Below are 25,065 nucleotides of genomic sequence, written 5' to 3' on the forward strand. Positions count from 1 at the left end.
GACTAACTGAGGGAGACCCCAATGATCTTATGATTCACCAATTCCTATTGGTTCCTATTTTTGAATAGAATGCCAGTAATCTCCCTGATTGGCAGTCAGACGACCAATCACAGCGCCACTTTCAACACCACTCGGCCAACGTGGTCTAGCTGTTCGCTGACTGGAGAAGGTGCGCGGGCGCGGAATCACCGATTGGTGGAGGTGCGCTGGCTCGCTGATTGGTGCAGTGAACCTTGGATCACTGATTGGTGGAGGTGCGCCGGCTCACTGATTGGTGCAGTGAACCTTGGATCACTGATTGGTGGAAGCGTGCGGGCGCGGTCTGGATGATTGGTGGAGCTGTGGGGGCCCGTTGATTGGTGGAAGTGTGCGAGCCCGGGGAGGGGCCCTCAGGACAGCAAGATGGCGACCGCGGAGCCGGCAACAGCGGCAGAGCCGGTGAGAAAGGAGCGGGTTGGCGGGGCCGGCGATGGGAAGAGAAGTGCAGTGGGAGCTGAGCCTTGTCTTTACCCCAGTGTGGAGGCGGCCCTCTGTGTCCTGTACTGGTTTGGCAGGCCAGCCGCTCAGACGGGAGTGGTAGCTGCCCGCAGAGGCCTGGCTTGGCGAGTCCGGGGCCCAGTGGCGGCGCGAGGCTGTGGACTTTTTGGGGGGGCCTTCCTCACCACTGGTAACATGGCTCCAGGGCCCTGGTTCTCCGCAGGAACCGGGGCTTGATTGGGAACAGCTAGCAGAGGCTTTATTAGTTATATCAACTTATCCATAGCTATATTGATTAGAAATAGGGGAAAAAAAATAGAGCATGTGCAGGGACCTCTAAATGTTGGGAGGAGAAATATTGGAATCTTTACTCAAAAGATGCAATAGAAAAATACAAGAAACTGAAATTATAATATGAATTTCAAAAGGGAAGGTCATGCTTGACCATGCTAATTGAATTCTTTGGGTTTTTCAGAGTAGGAGGTAATGTAGTTAATAAAAATAGATGCTTTTACATCAACCCCAGGTCATCCCAAAGGTTTACTACCAACTGGTTTTGAATTGTAGGAATTGTGATCAATTTGTACATAGCAAGTGCCCATAAACAAAAATCTGAAACCAAACCTATTTTTGTGATGTTGATTGAGGGATAAATGTTGGCCAGGCTCAACAGATCATCATAGGATCTTTTGCATCCACCTAAGAGTGCTTATGGGCCTTAGTTGAACATCTCATGGACATGGACTGCAGCGGTTCAAGAAGGCAGCATACCAATACCTTCTCAAACATGATTAGGGATGGGCAATAAATGTTCACCTAGCTAGCGATGCCCACATCTCATGAATTAATATTTTTAAAAATCTCATTCGTGGAGATGACACTTCCAATAGTGCAGCACTCACTCAGTATGGCACTGCAGTGTCAGCCTGGATTTCTGTGTGCAAGTCTCTGAAGTGGGACTTGAACCCCAAAGCTTCTGAATTAGAGGCAGGAGTTGCTACCAACTGAACCATAGTTGACACTGATGATGTAGTGTGTAATATATTCAGAGGTTCAAAAGACCTTTGATAACCGTTGCATAGTTAACTCAACACTTAAGCCAGAGCACGTGGAGTCAAGGGCAGGTAGAATGGCCACAAAACAGAAACCAGAGTAGGCTTAAGGGGAGTTATTCGGACTAGACACAAAGATTGATGCAGGGACCACAGTTCACCGTATACACAAACGATTTTGCCTTGGGAATTGGGGCTCTTGGGGATGGGAGCTGGTGTTGGGTGGGATGAGGTTTGTGGGGAAGAGGTTGCGCTGGGAAGTCAGGCAGGTTGACTGAATTTGCATGAGAATTTAAATGCACACTGGATTGGCAAGTTTCAGGTACGGCTATGTTGCTGGGCAAGGAGCAGCTACAGGCTGATTGGACAGGTTTGTAAATTCTGGGGAAGCGCAAGGATTCAAACACCCTTTCTAACAGCACTGTGGGTGTACCTACACCACATGGGTTCAAGTGGGGCTGTATGAGTTCTTGGATCAAGCATTTCAATAAAAAAAATGCATCCATCATGTTCTAACAGCTGGTGCATTGCATCTTGACTGGGCTGGGGGACCCTGTTCTGTTCTGGACAAGGCCAGGAATCCTGTCCTATTCAGACCTGAGTTGGGTATCCTGTCTTTGAGAATTTGGTGCAAAAATGACTAAGTTATCATGAATAGACGAGCCGTATGGTTCAGATTTTATATTTGGGTCACCAGATGGGTGGGGAAAGTTTTGGGCAGGTGAAGGTGAATGCCATCACACATTTGGTCTTAAATCCAGGTTCCTTGGATTATTTTCCTTTTAATGTTTAATTGTTACACGTTATTGTGATGCCATTAACTCGGCTTCAAGTGGTCTGTTGAGACAAGGCAGAAAATGCCCATTATTATTTTTGTTCTGGATGTTTTTAAGCCTTTATTCCAAATGTCTGCATCAAGGAGAGGCATCAGTGTGGTACTAAGCTGAAGGGACAATCTTAGACAGGAACCACCCAGTCACATCTATTATGAGCTGCTGTCACAAGAAATGGTGTATTCTGCAGCATAAGTACAGGAGCAGTTCGTTCACTTGAGCCTGTTCCACCATTCAGTGACGTTCTGGCTGATCTGTACTTCATCTTAACTCCATCGAACAGTCTTTGTTCTATAACCTTTATGACCCTTGTCCAATAAAAATCCATCAATCTTGGTTTTGAAAATTTTGATTGACCCCCCCCAACCTCAACAGGGTTTGTGGAGTTCCAGATTTCCACTATCTTTTGTGAAGAAGCACTTCCTCATATCACCCCTGAACATCCGAGCCCTAATTTTAAGGTTATGCCCTCCTTTCTCAGGACGTCCCCAGCAGAGCAAATAGTTTCCTTCCCCCTCCCCAATCAAATCCTTTAATTCCCTCAATTAGATCACCCATTAATCTTCAAAACTCAGAGGAATAAAATTAACGTTCCCTCTAACTGCGTGACCGCACAACAACCTGAAAGTTCCCGTGCACAATCCAACATGGTGCGAACACGGTCGTGGGAGCTCAAAATAATTTAACGAGCCTATGTATTTAAACAAATCAGCATGCAGTTCAAAAAAGTTTAAAACAGGCTGAAAACAAACCTAGCCTAGGTACCCTGTCCTCATAAATTTAATCCTTTTAACCCTGCTGCCATTCTGATGAATCTGCAATGCACACTCCAAAACTAATAGATCCTTCTTGAGGTGTCCAGAGCTGTAAAGCTGCCATTCCATTAGCCCTTTTCATTTTTTTTGTATCTGTTTGTACATTTCTACTGATTTCTGTACTTGAGCTCCTAAATCTCTTTTCTCCACAGTTCCTAGATTCGCACCATCTAGAAAATTCTCTGATCTACCCTTTCTTGGGTCCAAGGTTGATGACCTCACACTTTCCCACATTGGGTGAAACTGCAGTAGATGGAATTCGCTTAATCCAGCAATGTCCCTTTGAACTTTCTGCTATCTACACCATGTACTGTGTCAGTAAACTTTGATGTGTCGCTTCCTTCATAATAAAAGGAGGACACCCCAGCAGATCCAATTTATGCAGTGAAGTTACACAAACAGCAATGAGGTGTGGCCAGTAATCTACTTTTGCTGTTGGTGAGGGATCATTTTCAGTTGGGACACTGGAAGAGTGTCTCTTGCTGAGCTGGTGTTGATCTTGCTGAGATTGTATGTGTAAGTCAGGTATTGCTTAATATGAGCTTCCGATAGAAAGCACTTTCTTCTAGACTTCAGAGACGGCTCTGAATCAACCTTCACGATAGTGCAAGCTGTTAAATGCTGAGGCACTGCAGTTATCACTGTTGGCATTTTACTTTTTAAAGCTATTCTGGCATCTGCTACTACCATTTGTTGTGGCACCTTCCACTTGTTAACTCTGTCCTTTCAATGATCTTAGCTTATATCCTCCAGTTACTGACTCACAGATCGTGGAAATCGTTTTTGCCAATTTATTTCATCAAAGGCTCGGATAATTTTCCTTGGCTCAGTTAACCTCATTTATTCTGCTGAGCTCCAATTTATGTGGCCCCTCAAGTGAAACTCCTCATCAATGAAGTCACCATGTGTTAGTGAGTCCCTCCTGTCCCACTTCATGGTCTTGAACTCCCCACTGTGCAGCCTTCGAATTTCAAATCACCATGACGTTACTGCAGTTGTTGGTCTGTATAATTGCACCCTCATCTCCATCTTCAATCCTCCCGCCCCTCCTCTCCCTCTCCCCCCCCTCCTCACCCTCTCCCCCCCCTCCTCTCCCTCTCCCCCCCCTCCTCTCCCTCTCCCCCCCCTCCTCTCCCTCTCCCCCCCCTCCTCTCCCTCTCCCCCCCCTCCTCTCCCTCTCCCCCCCCTCCTCTCCCTCTCCCCCCCCTCCTCTCCCTCTCCCCCCCCTCCTCTCCCTCTCCCCCCCCTCCTCTCCCTCTCCCCCCCTCCTCTCCCTCTCCCCCCCCTCCTCTCCCTCTCCCCCCCCTCCTCTCCCTCTCCCCCCCCTCCTCTCCCTCTCCCCCCCCTCCTCTCCCTCTCCCCCCCCTCCTCTCCCTCTCCCCCCCCTCCTCTCCCTCTCCCCCCCCTCCTCTCCCTCTCCCCCCCCTCCTCTCCCTCTCCCCCCCCTCCTCTCCCTCTCACCCCCCCTCCTCTCCCTCTCCCCCCCCTCCTCTCCCTCTCCCCCCCTCCTCTCCCTCTCCCCCCCGCCTCTCCCTCTCCCCCCCCTCCTCTCCCTCTCCCCCCCCTCCTCTCCCTCTCCCCCCCCTCCTCTCCCTCTCCCCCCCCTCCTCTCCCTCTCCCCCCCCTCCTCTCCCTCTCCCCCCCCTCCTCTCCCTCTCCCCCCCCTCCTCTCCCTCTCCCTCCCCCTCCTCTCCCTCTCCTCCCCCTCCTCTCCCTCTCCTCCCCCCGCCTCTCCCTCTCCCCCCCGCCTCTCCCTCTCCCCCCCGCCTCTCCCTCTCCCCCCCTCCTCTCCCTCTCCCCCCCTCCTCTCCCTCTCCCCCCCCCTCCTCTCCCTCTCCCCCCCCTCCTCTCCCTCTCCCCCCCCCTCCTCTCCCTCTCCCCCCCCTCCTCTCCCTCTCCCCCCCCTCCTCTCCCTCTCCCCCCCCTCCTCTCCCTCTCCCCCCCCTCCCCGCCCTCCTCCCCCCCTCCCCGCCCTCCTCCCCCCCGCCCCTCCCTCCTCCCCCCCGCCCCTCCCTCTTCCGCCCCTCCCTCTTCCGCCCCTCCCTCTTCCCCCCCGCCCCTCCCTCTTCCCCCCCGCCCCTCCCTCTTCCCCCCCGCCCCTCCCTCTTCCCCCCCGCCCCTCCCTCTTCCCCCCCCGCCCCTCCCTCTTCCCCCCCGCCCCTCCCTCTTCCCCCCCGCCCCTCCCTCTTCCCCCCCGCCCCTCCCTCTTCCCCCCCGCCCCTCCCTCTTCCCCCCCGCCCCTCCCTCTTCCCCCCCGCCCCTCCCTCTTCCCCCCCGCCCCTCCCTCTTCCCCCCCGCCCCTCCCTCTTCCCCCCCGCCCCTCCCTCTTCCCCCCCGCCCCTCCCTCTTCCCCCCCGCCCCTCCCTCTTCCCCCCCGCCCCTCCCTCTTCCCCCCCGCCCCTCCCTCTTCCCCCCCGCCCCTCCCTCTTCCCCCCGCCCCTCCCTCTTCCCCCCCGCCCCTCCCTCTTCCCCCCCGCCCCTCCCTCTTCCCCCCCGCCCCTCCCTCTTCCCCCCGCCCCTCCCTCTTCCCCCCCGCCCCTCCCTCTTCCCCCCCGCCCCTCCCTCTTCCCCCCCGCCCCTCCCTCTTCCCCCCCCAAGCCTCTCCTCTCCCCCCCCAAGCCTCTCCTCTCCCCCCCCAAGCCTCTCCTCTCCCCCCCAAGCCTCTCCTCTCCCCCCCCAAGCCTCTCCTCTCCCCCCCCAAGCCTCTCCTCTCCCCCCCCAAGCCTCTCCTCTCCCCCCCCAAGCCTCTCCTCTCCCCCCCCCAAGCCTCTCCTCTCCCCCCCAAGCCTCTCCTCTCCCCCCCAAGCCTCTCCTCTCCCTCCATCCCCCCCAAGCCTCTCCTCTCCCTCCCTTCCCCCCCCACCAAGCTTCTTCTCCTCCCTCTCTCCCCCCCAAGCCTCTCCTCTCCCTCCCTCCCCCCCAAGCCTCTCCCCTCTCTCCCTCCCCCCTCAAGCCTCTCCTCTCCCTCCCTCCCCCCCAAGCCATTCCTCTCCCTCCCTCCCCCCCAAGCCTCTCCCCTCTCTCCCTCCCTCCCCAAGCCTCTCCCCCCCCAAGCCTCTCCCCTCTCTCCCTCCCCACCAAGCCTCTCCCCTCTCCCCCTCCCCCCCCCACAAGCCTCTCCCCTCTCTCCCTCCCCCCCCCAAGCCTCTCCCCTCTCCCCCTCCCCCCACAAGCCTCTCCCTCCCCGCCCCAATCGTCTCATCTCTCCCCCCCCACCCCAAGCCTCTCCTCTCTCTCCTTCCTCTCCCCTCCCCCCCGCTCGCCCCAGCCTCTCCTCTCTTGTGGAATTTTTTTTCATTAGAATTGAATCTTAACTATGCTAATGCGGTTATGACTGGAACCTCACATCCTACCCACTAAACTTTAGAACATCCAAAACTCTGCTGCACGTGACCAAACTCATAGCAAGTCCTGTTCACCCATCTTCCCATGCCTTCCACTACTTTCATCCCACCATTTGCAGCCATGCCTTCAGCTGTTTCCACCCAAAGCCTTGGAATTCCCTCCCTAAACCCCCTCTGCCTCTCACCTTGTTTAAGTTGCTCTTTAACACCTACCTCTTTGACCAAGTTTTGAGTGACTTTTTAATCAAAATTGGCATCAATTTTTGTCTGATTACATTGTTGTGAGTGTATTAAAGATGCTATATAAATGCACATTCTTGTTGATGTGCTTAAACTGGTCACAATGTTTTAAAAGTTATCGGGGCACTAATTGGTTAGATGTCATAGTGCGGAAGCGGCTTTGGTGTAGATTGAGCAACAATTTTCTGTGGTGGTCAGCTTCCCCTGTCACCAACAATATACTGTGATGGTCAGCTTCCCCTGTCACCAACAATATACTGTGATGGTCAGCTTCCCCTGTCACCAACAATATACTGTGATGGTCAGCTTCCCCTGTCACCAACAATATACTGTGATGGTCAGCTTCCCCTGTCACCAACAATATACTGTGATGGTCAGTTTCCCCTGTCACCAACAATATACTGTGATGGCCAGTTTCCCCTGTCACCAACAATATACTGTGATGGTCAGTTTCCCCTGTCACCAACAATATACTGTGATGGTCAGTTTCCCCTGTCACCAACAATATACTGTGATGGTCAGTTTCCCCTGTCACCAACAATATACTGTGATGGCCAGTTTCCCCTGTCACCAACAATATACTGTGATGGTCAGTTTCCCCTGTCACCAACAATATACTGTGATGGTCAGCTTCCCCTGTCACCAACAATATACTGTGATGGTCAGCTTCCCCTGTCACCAACAATATACTGTGATGGTCAGCTTCCCCTGTCACCAACAATACACTGTGATGGTCAGTTTCCCCTGTCACCAACAATATACTGTGATGGTCAGCTTCCCCTGTCACCAACAATATACTGTGATGGTCAGTTTCCCCTGTCACCAACAATATACTGTGATGGTCAGTTTCCCCTGTCACCAACAATATACTGTGATGGTCAGTTTCCCCTGTCACCAACAATATACTGTGATGGTCAGTTTCCCCTGTCACCAACAATATACTGTGATGGTCAGTTTCCCCTGTCACCAACAATATACTGTGATGGTCAGTTTCCCCTGTCACCAACAATATACTGTGATGGTCAGTTTCCCCTGTCACCAACAATATACTGTGATGGTCAGTTTCCCCTGTCACCAACAATATACTGTGATGGTCAGTTTCCCCTGTCACCAACAATATACTGTGATGGTCAGTTTCCCCTGTCACCAACAATATACTGTGATGGTCAGTTTCCCCTGTCACCAACAATATACTGTGATGGTCAGTTTCCCCTGTCACCAACAATATACTGTGATGGTCAGTTTCCCCTGTCACCAACAATATACTGTGATGGTCAGTTTCCCCTGTCACCAACAATATACTGTGATGGTCAGTTTCCCCTGTCACCAACAATATACTGTGATAGTCAGTTTCCCCTGTCACCAACAATGTACTGTGGTGGCCAGCTGTCTCCTGTCACCATCAATATACTGTGGTCAGCTGTCTCCTGTCACCAATATTTTACACAGGGCTTTATAAAAGTCTCAGCTTTTTGTGTTTATGCTAAGAAAGGTGCCTAACAGAAAGCTTGGAAAGCTGATGTTTATAATTCTCTAAGTATTTTCTATCCTTCATTATATTTATTTTACAGCAGGAAGTACCAGAAGTACTGGAAGCTGATTCAGCAGCAGCAACTGAAGTGTGTTCTGAAACTGTAACCCAGGAACAATACCTAAAACATCCTCTACAAAACAGGTCAGTTTGAGTCTGTGCACCAGGAGTTTACCAGTGCATTTGTGGCAGTTTGGGAAGGTGGCTAAAGAGTTGCAAGGAATTTTGCATTTTGTACCTAAAGAGTAGCAAAGAGGTGATGCTGAACATGAGGGTACAGCCACAGTATTGTTTATAGCTTTGGCATCCTGTTATAGGAATCATAGAAATTTACAGCACGGGAGGCAGCCATTTGACCCATCGTGCCTGTGCTGACTCTTTGGAAGAGCAGTTGTACTTAGTCCTACATACCCACTTGTTGTCCCCTAGCTCTATAAGTTCCTCGTCCTCAAGTAACTGTTCAACTTTCTTTGGAAACTAATAGCAGAATCAGCTTCCACCATGTTTTCTAGTAAAGTGTTCCAGATTCCAACAGCTTGTGAAAACATTTCTCTTCATCCGTGGATATTTTGCCAATGATTTTAAATTTATGGCCTCTGGTTATTAACTCACCAGAGGAAAGACCCTTTCTCCAATCTACTCTTATCAAAACCTCATCATCTTTAACCTCAATTTGATCCTCTCTCAACATTCCCTTTTCCAAGGAGCACTGTAACAACTATTCCAACCTTTCCTTGTAGATTAATTGCCTTATTGATGGTAAACCTCCTCTGTACCTAATGTTTTCCATCTTTTCTGAAGTGTGTTGCCTGGAATTGTCCACAAAATCCTAGCACAATATCTTTGCTTTTGTATTCTATGCTTCTGTTTATAAATGCAGGTAACCCATGTGATTTGCATCTATAGTATCAACTTACTTGCCATCTTTTAAGGATTTGTGTTTATGGACCCCAAGGTCTCTATGGTCATCTACCCTTTGCAAAGTTCTCCCATTTATACTAAACTGGTTTTCTATATTAGCCCTTCCAGAGTGCATCGCTTCACAGTTCTCTGTACTGAACTCCATCTGCCATGCTTCTGCCCCTTTCAGCATCTTGTCTATCATCCTGAAGTCTGCAATATTCTCATCACTACAACATTATAAAGTTTGCAGATGATATGAAACTTGGCAATGCTCTTCGCTACATCCGAGTCTAAGTCGTTCTATAAACATTGAAAGGAGTAATAGACCCCAAACTGACCACTGCAATGGAACACCACTGCAAAACTGGTTGGAAAATATGCATTCTCCACCGTCCTTTGTTTCGTCACTGAACTAATTCCGTATTCATACTGCCATATTCCCCTTAATTGCATGGACTTCCATCTTTTTTATTCATTCACGGGACGTGGGCTCTGCTGGCTGGGCCAGCTTTTATTGCCTCTCCCTAGATGCCCATGAGAGGTTGGTGGTGAACTGCCATCTTGAACCACTGCAGTCCATGTGGTGTAGGTACACTCAGTGCTGCTAGGAAGTGAGTTCCAGGATTTTGATCCAGTGACAACGGAGGAACAGCGATATAGTTCCCAGTCAGAACAGTGAGTGACTTGGAGGCGAACTTCCAGGTGCTGGTGTTCCCATCTAGCTGCAGCCCTTGTCCTTCTAGATGGCAGCGGTCGTGGGTTTGGAAGGTGCTGTCTAAGGAGCCATGGTAAATTCCCGGAGTGCATCTTGAAGATGATACACACTGCTGCTACTGTGCGCTGGTCGTGGAGTGAGTGAGTGTTTGTGGATGTGGTGCCAATCAAGCGGGCTGCTTTGTCCTAGACGGTGTCAAGCTTCTTGAGTGTTGTGGGAGCTGCACGCATCCAGGTGAGTGGAGAATATTCCATTGCGCCCCTGACGTCCGCCTTGTAGATGGTGGACAGGCTATGGGGAGCCAGGAGGTGAGTTGCTTGTCGCAGGATTCCTAACCTCTGACCTGCTCTTGTAGCCACAGTATTTATTCGGCTAGTCCAGTTCATTTCTGGTCAATGGTAACCCCCGGGATGTTGATAGTGGGGGATTCAGCGATTCAGCGATGATAATGCCATTGGACGTTAAGGGGCGATGGTTAGATTCTCTCTTGTTGGAGATGATCGTTGCCTGACACTTGTGTGGCGTGAATATTACTTGACACTTGTCAGCCCAAGCCTGGATATTGTCCAGGTCTTGCTGCATTTGGACATGGACTGCTTCAGTATCTAAGGAGTTGCGTATGGTGCTGAACATTGTGCAATGAACAGCGAATATCCTGACTTCTGAACTTATGATGGAAGGAAGGTCATTGATGAAGCAGCTGAAGATGGTTGGGCCGATGGGTTCTTAACAATCCTCCTTTGTGGCACTTTGTTTTATATATGGCCTTTCAGAAGGCATTTGACAATAACTGCAATACCTTGATCAACCTTCTCTTACCCCATCAAAATTAAATCAAGTTCATCAGACATGATTTACCTTTAACAAATCCATGCTGACTCTCCTGTATTAACCCATGCCTTTCCAATGTTAAGCTCACTGGCCTGTAGTTTGCTGTTTATCCCTCTTCCCTTTCTTGAATTGTGGCATGATATTAGCAACCCTCCAGGCCACTCCTATATCTAGTGAGGATTGAAAGATTGTGATGAGTATCTCTGCTATTTCTTGATTTCTAGTCGCACTACGGTAACTCCAGTTGCTTTAAAACTTAGCTTGAGCTCAAAACAACCGGTAGCACTTCCTGCACGCGTGATTATCTAGAATTAATGAGTTGTGGACTTCCCACCACAGAACAGAATGTGCATGCAGTGGGTCCCAGCTAGGATGCCATGTTAGCTGACCCACTGACCTCGCAAACTTTGGGCCCCTGACTGCTAAACCATTTGACAGTGAACTGTAAAAATCTAAGGTTAGATGTCCAGGGCACTGATCTATAAAACAGACACTGACCTCTAAGAAACTGACTTGAGAGTCTGAGATACTAAGACATTAAAAAACTCCAAGCAGTAGAATTGATATCTATCACTCTGAAATGCAATGTAAATTACCTTCAAATGAATTAGTAACAGTTGAGAAAATATAGACAATTTAGTGAAGCAAGCTAATACTTACCTGTTACCCTCAATCCACTCCCTCTGTGGCAGTGACACCATTTTCGAATTTCTCTCCCAGATTCTCGCACTCTTGCTTTCCCTTCTGCCTTGCTCCCTCCACACTCTCTGACTCCCTGTTGATGGTCTTCCCACTTGACCGGTTGTCCTCTTGCAATGTTTCCCTTTCGGCTCACTCTCCCTGCTCTCAGAATAGAAGGATACTAAAATCTGTACAAGAGTTCAGTGCCGATTCACTGGAATGTTCCCTGGGATGCAGGGTTACAGTTACAAATCCATTCATATTACACCCAACTTTAAATCAGTCAATTCAGCAGAGCATGGGTTGATCCTCCGAGGTCCTGCTTTCTTTAGGTTAGTAAATGCTTTATTCCCTTTATCATCTAGGTTTACCAGGAGCCAGTCATCGATAACAGACAGCTCGATGAACTGTTGTTGTGCAGAGTGCTGATTATGATAGCTAGAGTTGGCAAGAGGGGCGTGTCTGTCGTTTTCCTTCAGCTGCCCAACCTGAGCATTTGCGCACTGTTGCTACAGTGTGTTATCTGCAGGGTGCATTGCTACAGCTTGCCAAGGCTTCTTCAGCACCTCCCACCTCATGACCTCAGTCGGCTGTCCCTTGATGCGAGGATGATGTCGACTCAGGATTTTGAGTTTCTGTCATAGGTCTTCATGTAAATGAAGAATCACATTCTCAACCCGCAGACCTTTGAACACATGAGGCAGTTTTCCCCAAGTGTTAGTGGGATCTGGAGTGCAGGATTTCCTTCCTATTCTTTCCATCTCTGATGCTGCTTTGCCTCATCATTAAGGCATTGTGACTTAAAGGCTGATGCAGCTCAATGGAAAGTTGTCGCCAATCTGAATGATTAGTAGCAAGCTCCTCTCAGTTATTAATGCCTGCTGTTGGCCTCCAAGGAAAGCTTTGAAGCATTTTCTTTGTCCTCCCCTGGAATGCTGGCCATTTGAGAGTTGGGAGAACAGGACCTGGCATCTGGACACAGTGCACTGAAGTTGATTTTGCAGGAGTTTTGCCTGAATGCTTATGGAGCTGGCTTCAAGAAGGACATTTGATTGATGGTCCTCCCATTGAATCCGGAGGATGCGGTGGAGATATTGCTGATGGAATTTCTCTAGTGCTCTTCTGTCACTCACATGGAGATAATTGCTCTGTACATGAGGACTGTTGTTGACTTGTGGAGGTCTTTGTTGTCAAGTACTTGCTGCCATAGTTTGCAGAAGGCTGAACTGGCACAGAATTGAAGAGATCAAGAGTGACTTGCAGCCCCAGTGCAAAATGGGCAACAACACTGCAGTCATCCACAAACTCTAGATCATGCGTACATTGGTGGTCAGTTAAGTTTTGGCAAGGAAGTGACCGAGTTAGAGTTTTCCATCTAGATAATGCTGACACCAGGGGGCAGTTAATCTTTGTTGAGGAGAATAGCCACTGTCAGGTAGATTGTAAATAGTGTGGGGGCTATTGAACAGCCTTGCTTGACTCAAGTCTGGACTTTTGAAGGCTTCTGTTTCAGATCTCCCATTCAAGATGGTTGCAGTATATCGTGAAGCAGTTGTAGGATTGTGATGAAATTTTTTGGACATCCAAATTATTGGAGCTCAATCCACAGAGCCTTGTGGTTTATTGAGTCGAATGCTTTGGTCAGTTCCGCGAATGTAATGCAGAGTTCCAGGAATTATTGCCAAATTTTGGATTTTTCTGGCAACAAAGACTATATTGGAAGGTCTTGGTAGATTTCAGTGATGTCAAGCCATGATGACTGGGGCCACCATGTTGCTGCAGCCTTTTTGCATCTTTGCAGCAAGTGAAGCACACAGTCTTCCTTTGCCCATTATGCTGTTGAGGGCCTTTTGGAATGCATTTGTTCTGGCATCTCCTGTCCTTGCTACCATGGGTGGCCTTGCCAGGAGCACTGAGCTCCCAATGGCATCGCTCAAGGGACCATTGGAATCTAAAAACCTCTCCACCGCATCAGTGGCAATTCATGAAGAAATCATGACCTCCCCACCCCCCACCCTTAGAGGGATAAGGGTGGGCTGTAAGTACATCTCCAAGTTACTCTCCTGATCCACATTTATACATTGATTGTCATTCCTTTGAATCCAAGTCAAAATTCATATCTAGAAACAGAGTACATTCACTACATAGTAAAATAGGATGGGCAGTGTAATTTTCAGTAATTTTGTGCTTCTTCCACCAGCACAGCCTTGCTTACTCATATTCTACTCCTCTTTCCTGTTGTACATTTGAATGGTTTCCTCCATCATCCCACACTCCACAATGATGTAATTTGCCCATGTTGCACTCTCACTCCTGTCATGTATGAAATCTTTGTGACTGAATCCAGGATTTCAGCCATGTATACATAATTTCTCTGAAATACACTAAGTATACTGTATGCAAACATATTATATATACAAATACACACTCTGCAGTGTAGTCCTCCAAATGTCTGTATTCAATTTTATTTTACGGCAGCAGTTGCCTGAAACAATTGAATGCTTAGTAATGAGCAAACCATGTAGAGATAACTGATCTTCATGTCTTGTGCAAGACATCCGGTACCTGTGTAGTCCTGGAAAACCATGCAGATTAGCACTTAACGATTTGCAAAACAACAATTATGTTACAAATTATCATTTGTCTACCTGATGGTCACGGCCGTTTAAATGTGATTAATTATGCAATACACTTTGCGATAATGCGACACGAGGTGCAGTATTTATGTGAGTGTTGCAAAAAAATTTCAATCGTCAAAATGAGTACTGTCAAAGTTGAAACTATAATAAATATTCACTTTGGATATTTAGTGTTGGCAAGTATACAGATCAAGTATGCCACAGCCAGCTGCAAAGTAAAGAATCCTCCTTAGAACACAAGCGGTATGAGTAGACTGTATGACACATCAAACCTGCTCTGTCATTCAAAAAATTATGGTTGATCTTCTGCTTCAACTCCGCTTTCTTGCCCACTTCACATATCCCTTAATTCCCTGAGACACCGAAAACCTGCCCATCCCAGCCTTAAATATACTCAATGATGGAGCATCCACAATCCGCTGGGGTAAAGAATTCCAAAGATTCACAGCCCTATGATGAAGAAATTTCTCCTCGTCTCAGTCCTAAATGATTGCCCCTTATTACCCCATGTTCTCGATTTCCCACCAAGGGGAAATACCCCTTAGTGTCAACCCTGTCAAGCCCCTTCAGCATTCTGTATGTTCCAGTGGGATCACCACTTGTTCTTTTAAACTCCAGAGAATATAAACCCAATCTCATCATAGGACAACCCTCTCATCCCAGGAACCAATATGGTGAACCTTCGCTGTACTACCTCCGATGTAAATATATCCTTCCTGAGATATGGAGACCAAAACTGCACACGGTATTCCACATGTGGTCTCACATTGCCACAGTATGTTTTTCTCTGTTAGCCACACTAATGTCCCTGAGAATCCACTTCAGTGACAAATGACAAGTTGTTCTGTATTGTGGCATTGTCCAAACTCTTCACATGGGAAAGAGGTGAAAGTGAAATGACAAATGCAGTGTACTATGGGGCCACAAGTATTTATAAAGAGAAAAGATTAACGTTTCAAGGAAGGTCTACAGTATAAAATAAAATATATGTTCAGGATCTAAAGGGAAGAAATTCCAATGACCCCCTTGGAACGCCAGCCCCTGTTAGCCTGGTGCTACAGTCGGTCGGGTTCTGGCCCCCTGTTAATCTGATGCTATAGTCTGTAGGGTTCTGACCCTCTGTTAATATGATGCTATAATCTTTGGCTTCTACTAACTGCTTCTCCTTTATATTACAGATGGGCTTTATGGTATTTTAAAAATGATAAGACCAAAGGTTGGACAGAGAACTTGCGACTTATTGCTAAATTTGATACTGTTGAAGACTTTTGGGCGTAAGTATGATTTGTGTATGTAGACTGAACAGATGGCATAAATTAAATGGGCTGAATGGCCTCCTGTGTCATAATGACTGACACTATGAAATGTAGAGATGACTTGATTTTACCTCTGCAGAAAGTACATTAAGGATGAGAATATAAAGCTGCACAGTGTTTAATGAGAGGGGCACACTGGTCACATCTGAAGGGACTGCAGAGCTCCCAACCCTGTGGATTGTACCCTGGCAGGAGTCAAAACTTTTGGGAAGTGAGTCGGGGTGGGTGGAGTTGGGGGCGGAGGGGGAAAGGGGAGGAACGCAAAATCTCTGCACCATGACGCAAGCCAGCTGTCTCAGCCAACTGTGAACATAGATGAGATTATGCAGGATTGCATTGGCAAAGTTGTTTCTTTATGGTGGGAATTTGAGCTTTTCAGCACAATTCAATCTTTTCTACTCTCAATGCTGTATTGTCTCTTATTTGCTGTTAATTGTATCTTTACATAATGATGGAGATGTCTATTTTGCCTCCCAACCTAGCTGTACCCTCCTACAGGTTCTGAATCTTCCCAAGGTACAATCCATAGGTTGGCAGTCCTCCAGTATTCAAGTGACTGTTGTTGCAATAACAGCCAGCTCTTGGTCATTTGATTGTCAAGGTTGGGGAAGGCGGGTGGGTGATTGGGGTATAGCACATGATGAAAACCAATCCTGCAGTTGCCATGTAATCTAATTGAGGTGTTTAAGATGATTATAGTTCGTCAGGGTAGACAGAGACAAATAATTTACTGTGGAGAACTTCAGAACAATGAGGTAGAACTTTATAACCAGAGCTAGGTTGTTCAGGGGTCGTGCCAGGAGACACTTCTTCACATAAACAGTAGTAAAAAGCTGAAACACTCTCCTCCAAAAAGCTGCTCAGGTTGGGGGTGAATTGAAAATTTAAAAAGCTGACATTGATAGATTTTTTGTTAGGAAGAATTATTAAGGGTTACAGCACTAATATGGGTAGATGGAGTTGAGATACAGGTCAGCTGTGATCTCAGAAACAGGCCTTTCAGTCAGGGATCACTGAACAGAGGAAGGAAGCTAGCTGAATCCCCCTTTCTATAGTCTGGGTATGCTGAGTCCAGCTGAGATCAAGCCTGGGCTGTCGATCTGTTTGATTAAATAGCTCACTGCCTGTGGCTCACCCAGTAAGCTGAGAGGGAACACCATGCAATTTGTGTTTTTCTTTGCCATTGCAATGACTATTCTCCCTCCTGTTGCTAATATTGCTCTATATATGATAAGGTAACAACTAATGGATGAAGGAGGTTAAAGGGAGGCAGAGTACTAGGCCCAGTTGGATTTCTTAGGGCACCTGAAAGAGTTTCTAGTAAAATTTGGCAAATTCTGCCACTCTCCTTGGGTACATGGATTAGTGCTGTAGGATTGTAACCTCAATCCTTAACAAGGGACAAAGCTATATAATAAGGGAACTACAGTCCCAATAATCTGCTCTTGTGGGTAAAGCATTAGTGAGCACTGTTTGAGATGATGAAACCTCTAGAAAGGAATGGAATTATGAAAAAGGATAATGAAATGGGTTGGTTGGAAGATGGAGTTAATATGGTAAAGTATTTGGTAATGGGGTGAGGGAAGTGAAATAGACACTGGGGGTTTAAGATAAATAAAAATACGTGGAAAAACTCAGCAGGTCCGACAGCATCTGCGGAGAGGAACACAGTTAACGTTTCGAGTCCATATGACTTCAACAGAACTAAGGAGAAAAAGAAAAGAGGTGAAATATAAGCTGGTTTAAGGGGGGCGGTGGGACATGTAGAGCTGGATAGAGGGCCAGTAATAGGTGGAGATTGCCAAAAGATGTCATAGACAAAAGGACAAAGAGGTGTTGACGGTGGTGATATTAGCTAAATGTGTCAACAACTCTTTGTGCTTTTGTCTATGACATCTTTTGGCAATCTCCACCTATCACTGGCCCTCTATCCAGCTCTACATGTCCCACCGCCCCCCTTAAACCAGCTTATATTTCACTTCTCTTCTATTTTTCTTTAGTTCTATTAAAGAGTCATAGGGACTCGAAACGTTAACTGTGTTCCGCTCCGCAGATGCTTGTCGGATCTGCTGAGTTTTTCCAGGTATTTTTATTTTTGTTTTGGATTTCCAGCATCCGCAGTTTTTTGCTTTTATCTTAGGGTTTAAGGTAAATGATTAGTTAAAGGGCACAGCACAGGAGAGAGTACTGGGGGAATTGGTAGTTGATTCATTGAAGCTCCTAGTGCCGGGTGTAAAGAAAGCTAACAGGATTCTGGGATGTAAGGTCAAAGGGGGAAGAGCACAAATTCCAGGGGAAGATCATGAGTTTGGGCAAAGCACTGACACTGGACATTATTCTGGGCACTGGTACCCACCCTTCACCTAAAGCACTGGATATAGTTCTTGGCACTGTTGCCATTAATATTTGAACATTTAAATGTGCTTTTGTTTCCTTTCTGTAGGTTATATAATCATATACAGCAGCCAAGTAAACTTTTGTTTGGATGTGATTATTGTTTGTTTAAGGTAAGAGAATTTTCTCACGTTTGACAGCAAAAGTAGTGTTTTGTACTAAGATGCAGCAGTAATGATTTGATTTGTTTTCTGTTTTCTGGATTGTTGGGATGGAATTCACTTCCTGGAGACAAAAGGGAAAAAAATCAAATGGATTCATAATTATTGACAAAATTATAAACTAATTTACTTGAATATGTACACCATTAATTTGTGAGTGCACAGAATTCAATTGAAGCTTAACATGGGGAACTGAACCTTGCAGCTCCCGACTTGCTCAGTATGAGCCTGTGATCAAACCAAAAGCATGAGCCTGTGATCAAACCAAAAGCCTTACGCTTGATATGTCTCAGTGAGTGTGTGGAGTGGTTCCTGGAGTTGCTTATTGCTGGCCAGCTCTACTCCAAATTTAGCTCTGTGCCAAATACTGTAGGCTGAAGTCAGTAGAGGTGACAGCATGCGGCAGTCAGAGTAGGGCCCAGCCCCCCCTCATATCTCACCCCTGAGGGATGAGAGGGAATTGACTGTGCAGTGCTGAATTTGTGGCACAGAAGCTCGTTAAATTTGATGCATTTTTTACGTGTCAGTCACATTGGTGTGGAATTGAGTCTTGTCTAATCCAGTCTGGGTTAGAACGACAGATTACCTTCTCTGATACCGGTGAACCAGTTGGCTTTTTGACAATCCAACCTCTTATTAGTTACTTACTGATACCATTTCTTTATTAATATTCAGATTTTTTTCCTCGCACTGTATTGGGATGACATAGAGATTAATTATTCTGTGTGACTTGTAGTTTTTGCTGAATGGGAATAGCTACTAATGAGCACTGTATTGTTCATTACTCAGGAATTACATTGGATTAAGTAAGAATATTACGTTTAAAACAGTAAATTTCGCATCTCATTTTGGCTTCAACTTTCATTTGAAAAGTTTTGGTTAATTTGGTTAGATTTAGGAATTTAAAAAAGTTGACTCTGTGACAATAAATTTGTTGGGTTATTCATTGGTTTACATGATGTGATTAATGAAACATGGGGTCTGTGAAGTTTCTAGTTAAACGTGTTTCTACTCAGGGTGAATAGTTTGTATTGAAGTGGCCAGAGCTTGGAGGCTATGGTACAGGTCTTGGGGAGGATGTTGTTTTCTTTTGGGCATCCTGACGATGCTCAGTTTTGTCAGTGAAATCATACAAACAGTTCATTAAGATGTGGCTATTTTAACAGGATGGTATTAAACCGATGTGGGAAGACGATAAAAATAAAAAAGGAGGAAGGTGGCTAATGACACTTAACAAGCAACAGAGGCACAATGACTTGGACCGATACTGGCTGGAAACGGTAATTGATGTTCTCCTGGATAATCCTGCCATGTCGACCATACTCTTGGCAACCCCTGTAGAGTCCTAAATTTTGAGCTTGGTTGTAATTGGCTTTTATTCTTTGCTTTTAAGCCTACCAGTCCTGGTACTGGAATAAAATAAATGGGTCAGTTATACAGTTTACTAGTGGCATTGAAGTTTACAGCATAGAAACAGGCTTTTCAATCAATTGATTTGTACCGTGGTCTATATGCTCCATATGAACCTCCTCCCATGCATCCTCATCTCACCCTATCAGCATATCCTTGTATTCCTTTTTCCCTCATGTTTATTTAGCTCCCCATTCAATACATCTATGCTATTTGCCTCACTACTCCTCGTGATAGCAAAATCTGCAAATTAATCATTCTTTGGGTAAAGAATTTCCTCCTGAATTCTCGATTGGATTTATTGATGGTGATACATTTATGGCCACTATTTTTAGTCTGCCCCACAAGAGAAAACGTTTGGCCTATCAAACCCTTTGATAATCTGTCAGGCCAGCCTTCTCTTATCTAGAGAAAAGAGCCTCTGTTTAGCTTTTTCTGGTGTGTGCTCTTTCTCATTTCTGTATCATTGTAGTAAATCTTTTTTGCTCCTCCTTCAGTGCTTCTATGTTTTTTTTAAAGTATGGAGAGCAGAACTGTGCAAAATATTCCAAGTGAAGTATAATCAAGATTCTATACAAGTTTAACATAACTTCTCTGTGTTTCAATTCTATTCCTCTAGAAAAGAACCCCAGTGCTTGGTTTGCAATTTTTATGGTTTAATTGACCTGTGTTGTTACTTTTGGTGATTTGTGTATCTGCAGCCCTAGATTCCTTTGCTCCCCTACTCCATTTAGACTTGCTTTCCAATGAATATATGGCCTCTTTATTCCCCTATCAAAATGTACCACCTCACATTTATTGATATTGAATTTCTTTTGCCATTTATGTGTCCATTCTGTAAGTTTATTTGTCTTTCTGTATTTTGCTGCCATCCTCCTCTATCGATTATAGTCTCCCCCAACTTACTGCTGTCCCCATAAATTGTGATTGTATTTCCAATTCCCGAGTCCAAATCTGAATACATTACATCGACCTTTGCTTTATCTCTCCTTTAAAGAATTCAGTTGGATTGGTCAAGCATGATCTGCTTTGGCTATTCTTTTTATGTTTTTGGCTTGTAAAAGTTTTTCTATTGCATCTTTAAGCAAAAGTTCCATTATGTTGCTTACCACTGGATGTTATGCAGACTGGTCTATTGTTCCTGGTACTCATTCTTTCTTTTTTTATATATAGGAATAAAGTTAATGGTTAATTGATTAGTTGAGATTGAAAATTCTCCTCTTAGATATAGGAAGATGCATGGTTGAAGATGAATTTATTCCACTGAGTTTTTCGTCAGGCAGTATTGAGACATCTGTATTCAGCTAAGAGTGTAATGTAGTGTGTAACTGTCCTTTGCTTGTTTCTGTCCCATGTACCAGCTCCTGTGTCTGATTGGGGAGGCCTTCGATGAGTACAGCGACGAGGTGTGTGGAGCTGTTGTAAATGTCAGGCCAAAAGGTGACAAAATAGCAATCTGGACAGGAAACTGCCAAAACAGAGAAGCAGTTGTTTCAATAGGGTAGGTGCAATGTTGCAATCCTCAGTATTAAAGGATATGTGGGTTGTTTTGTATCAAGCTGTAATTTCTGTTTTCCATTGCCTTATTTTGGGTCTTCCCAGCATACGTGCCCTTTGTATGTGGGCACCAAAATACAAAGAGACTTGAAAAATTGGGAATGTATTCATTATATCAACACATTACATGTTAATTATGATGGAAATGTTTAAAATTCTTTATAGTACAGGTCAGGGTAGATCAAAGCAGACTGTTCCCAATTGAGGAATTTAGAATGAGTTCTGTGGACGCAAGATTAAATGAGCAATTTAGAAGGAAGAAGAGGAGACATTTCAGAGTTGTAAAGCTGTGGAATTTACATCCAAGGTTAATGACTGAGGCAGAAAGTGTGAACATTCAAAATTAGATTGGATTAGCAGAGGGATTGAAGAGATATGGGGACCAGGTGTGCAAACGAGTAGGACTAGATGCCATGTCGAGGATAAACACCCAGGCGTACTGATAGGGTTGAATAGCTTGTTTCCATGTGTATCTTAACTGTATAATTCACCAGGTTCCCAACACTCTTCAGTTTTGCTGTTGTGCACTTCTGCAAACATAGTGTGGTGAATGAGCCCTGGTGACTGTCCCGTTTCCTCCTTGTATGGGGGATGAGAGGGGTTGTCTCCAGATGACCCAGTCCTTTCTCTGAAGATGAGTTGACCCCAAGTGAGTCATCCTGTTTGATGGGGTAGAGTGGGGTGGAGGGGTGTTACCCAGAATTGATAGAGTCCTGTGTGTTGGATTAGTTTAGTTTATATCTTGATATTCTGTCCTGGTGGTGCCAACTCTCATTAGGCAGTTCCACAAACACCTCCTTGGAGTGCCTTCACTTGTTCTCTGCAGGTCACCATTGGAACGCACTGAATAATCTTTCCTCCTTACACTGTGCCCCAGGGCCCCTGACTATTTCCATAGCTGCTGCCCCAGCTAGGAATGAGCAAATTAACCAGTTGGCAGGACTCCAAACTGGGACCTCCAGTTCAGTGTGGCTCATCATCAGTGCACTGCCTTCAGCAACTGAGCCTTTAATGGGAGCTTTGCTGCTTATCAGGCTTCAGCCAAGCATCTTTACAAAACTGTTGATTAGCTAATGTGAAATGAGGCATGCTGTTGCAAACCTTCTCCAGTGCCAGTCTGAGGGAAGGGAAAAGCAGACACTCTAGGTAAAACTGTGCTGTAATCCAGATAGCTGAGGTAAAGGGAGAAGCCTTAAACTGGAAATCTGAGACAAAAGCTGGTCGACAACTGATGCTTAAAAAGACAGATTAACACTTTGGATGGGACCCAGCATCCTAGTTCTGCGGCATCTTCTATAAAACTAACCTCCTCTTCACGTGTTGATAAATTCATGAAGTGCCGGCATTTCTTGTTCCAGAATAGCACTTTGCATTAAACGTCAATAGTACTTTCGACTTTCACTTTGTGTTGATGTTTCTATTTTATAAACCAATTAAATGTATTTTACAGGCAATTGTACAAAGAACGTTTAGGACTGTCTTTGAAAGCTCTTATTGGTTACCAGTCACATGATGACACATCTAGCAAAAGTGGATCCACAACAAAGAACCTGTTCTCAGTTTAGGGAACAGTCTCATGCAGTAAACAAACTGAAATTCATCTGGTAACAAGGGTAAAAGGAACTAAAACATTGGACCTGTCAACACGCAAAGACACTTGCAGAAAGCAGGAGCTGAACGAGCATGTTCTGAGATCATTCTTGCAGCTGGTCAGATTCGGTTTCTATTGGCAAATGAAAGGACAATGGAGGAAGCCTTACCATCGGGTCTATAGAGATTTTTAAACATTTCTTTTAGGGCTCAAATTTAACACTAGCTGATGAACAGACTACACATTTTGAATTTTGATGGCCATTTTTAACCAATCACTAGTTTAACATAAGTTGCCAGTAGCTTGGTGTGTACACATCACACTGTTCCACTTCAGTACAGGCAAAGGGCAGGCTCCAATGAACACTTTCCCTGAGATTTGGCCAGATTCGCAGAATGCTGAGAGCCGTCCTGAATTTTAAGCAGTAATGCTGAGAGCAGTGTGTGTAGCACAAAATAACTGCAGACTAGTTGGTACACTTGTATTTGCAAACTACAGGTACAGTGTAGGAATCTTTCCTTGTATAAAGCACTCACTAAGGAGCAGCATTCTATGTGGGAGGAAGCGGAATCTGACACAGCAGCTTCAATTGTGCTGTTTAAGGGAAGAGGGTGTGCTTGTGATAGGATGATTTTAGCCTCCCCAACCTGTCTGAGCTCAGTACAGATGGGAGTTCTCTGGGCAGTGTGCTGCACTAGCGCCTTCGTGTGAGAACTCACCACTTGCTCCCAAAAGGTGGATTTGAATCAGAATGGGAGCCAACTACTAATGCCCACATCCTTTTCCTCCCCTTCCAGAACTGTCTCCATGAGTGTGATGTCCAAAATCCAGTTTACATTTATGTGGCAGTGTTAAATTACTCAGAGCCCTGTAATAAGCAGAGCAGACACCAGGGGGAAAAAAGACAGAAATAGTACTTTACCAACTTGACATCTATTATGAAAGCATGACAAATAATTCTAAAACACACATTGACCGTTGTAAAATGTGGAAGCAATCAAAATTATGTCACTAGTTGGAAACAGCCCAGCTTAGTTTTGCTGTTTCTCTCACTTGCCAACCCCCCTACCCTTCTGCTGTTTAAACTTTGAATGGTTTGGAGTTTACTGCTGCTTTTCCTCATATCCTGCATTTCTTTGTTACCCTCTGATAACCTGAGTGCCCAGAAACATTCCTGCTAATGTTTGGTCTGCAGCCCTGTGTTGATTTTGATCACTTGCATTTTGAGGTGAACTTATTTGCATGTGGAACTATTCCATAGAAAATATTATTTTCTTAAGGTATTTAACAGTTAAAAGCATTGCTGTGAATTTAATTTGAAGGTTTTAAAAGGATGTTGAACAGCTATCCTCATTTGAGATTCATTGATTGGATTTGTACAGCTTTTCACAGCAGATGAAGTCAAAATTTGAAATTAGGGATATTGCCTGATGAGCAGGAAAACTGATGCTTTTAACATCCTTTCACCAGTATTTTCTCATTTGGTATTGTGCATTGTATGAATTCCAGAACTTGGTAATAAATGCTAATATTGGAACAATTTGTGAATGATTTCACTGCTGTCATTGTCGATTGTGTATTCCAGCCAATCTTTAACTACATTGATAATATCTGATTTAATATACATTAGTGTTAGAAATTGCCTTTTTCCTCATTTGTCTATAAATTACTGAATGGTTTTAAACTCCATGCCCAGAATCTTTAGCCAGCACAATATCAGTGAGTCTACTCCTAATCTGGGATACAATAAGAATCTCTCAACTGGATTCCTGCAGAAGTGCATATCTAATGATATTACATGGAGGTAAACACTAGCTCAGCTGTTGAGATTCCCATAGCTAGCTAGTTGACCAGCTATCACTGTGTGAAAACAGGCTGGCTGGTGCTGTTGAACTAGGGCGTACAGAGTGGAGGAGAATACTCTGTGCATACTTCTCGCTCTCCTGTTTGTCTTCGCCACTAGGATTCTCATAAATTACAGTAAAATTATGTTTCCCAAGCTCCAGGGAGACCTAATGAACTGGAATAAAGATTTAACTGAGTGTCAATGCCATGAAGATGCACTTGAATATCAGAAATATGTAGAAATTATGCCAGCCTAAATGGATAAAGCCTATGGTCAGAATTACTGAGGCTGGGAATTCACATAGTGTGTCAATGATTGTTGCAGTAACTGTCAACATTGAATATTAGATTGGATTGGTGGATGAAGGAATGTGGAAGCAGAATGTGGTAATGTGATTAGAGCTATTTAGTTATGTGGAGAGTAAATGCTGACATGGACTGATTCTGTGTTGCAATTTCTGTGTTGTACTTTGTACTAAACTCACGTTTTAGTCTTAAATTGCTGATGATACAGATTGGAGGGCTGTGACCCCACTGTATCCTGAGGTCAGTGCTGCAAATCTGTCTGTAAACACTGCCAACTTGTGTAGGGAAGACTGCTTCAGAGACAAAGATTCTGCAAAGGAATAAAAAGCAATCTTAACAAAGAAATACATAATACAATTTAAAAAAAAATAGAATGAACTTGAGACTCTGGGAAAGCTTGCACTATTTGGACTTGAACAGGGAT

The 25,065-nt window shown here is 45.3% G+C and overlaps 1 protein-coding gene across 3 annotated transcripts; it reads left to right on the forward strand.

Moving 5' to 3' along the window:
* Window positions 1-357: 357 nt before the first annotated feature.
* On the forward strand, window positions 358-24,032 carry eif4e1c (eukaryotic translation initiation factor 4E family member 1c). 3 transcript variants are annotated; one of them, XM_078565827.1, is made up of 7 exons: window positions 358-438; window positions 8,333-8,436; window positions 15,240-15,335; window positions 17,821-17,884; window positions 19,099-19,212; window positions 20,704-20,843; window positions 22,350-24,032. In XM_078565827.1, exons 1-7 carry the CDS (start codon window positions 403-405, stop codon window positions 22,462-22,464), a joined length of 669 nt encoding a protein of 222 aa, XP_078421953.1. In that variant the 5' UTR covers window positions 358-402; the 3' UTR covers window positions 22,465-24,032. The 3 variants fall into 3 exon arrangements, with proteins under 3 accessions (XP_078421953.1, XP_078421954.1, XP_078421955.1); XM_078565828.1 differs by having other exon boundaries at window positions 385-438; window positions 8,336-8,436; XM_078565829.1 differs by lacking the exon at window positions 358-438 and adding an exon at window positions 3,589-3,693.
* The last annotated feature ends 1,033 nt before the right edge of the window (window positions 24,033-25,065 follow it).

The sequence above is a fragment of the Cetorhinus maximus genome, chromosome 20 (assembly GCF_964194155.1).
Source record: "Cetorhinus maximus chromosome 20, sCetMax3.hap1.1, whole genome shotgun sequence".
NCBI lineage: Eukaryota > Metazoa > Chordata > Chondrichthyes > Lamniformes > Cetorhinidae > Cetorhinus > Cetorhinus maximus.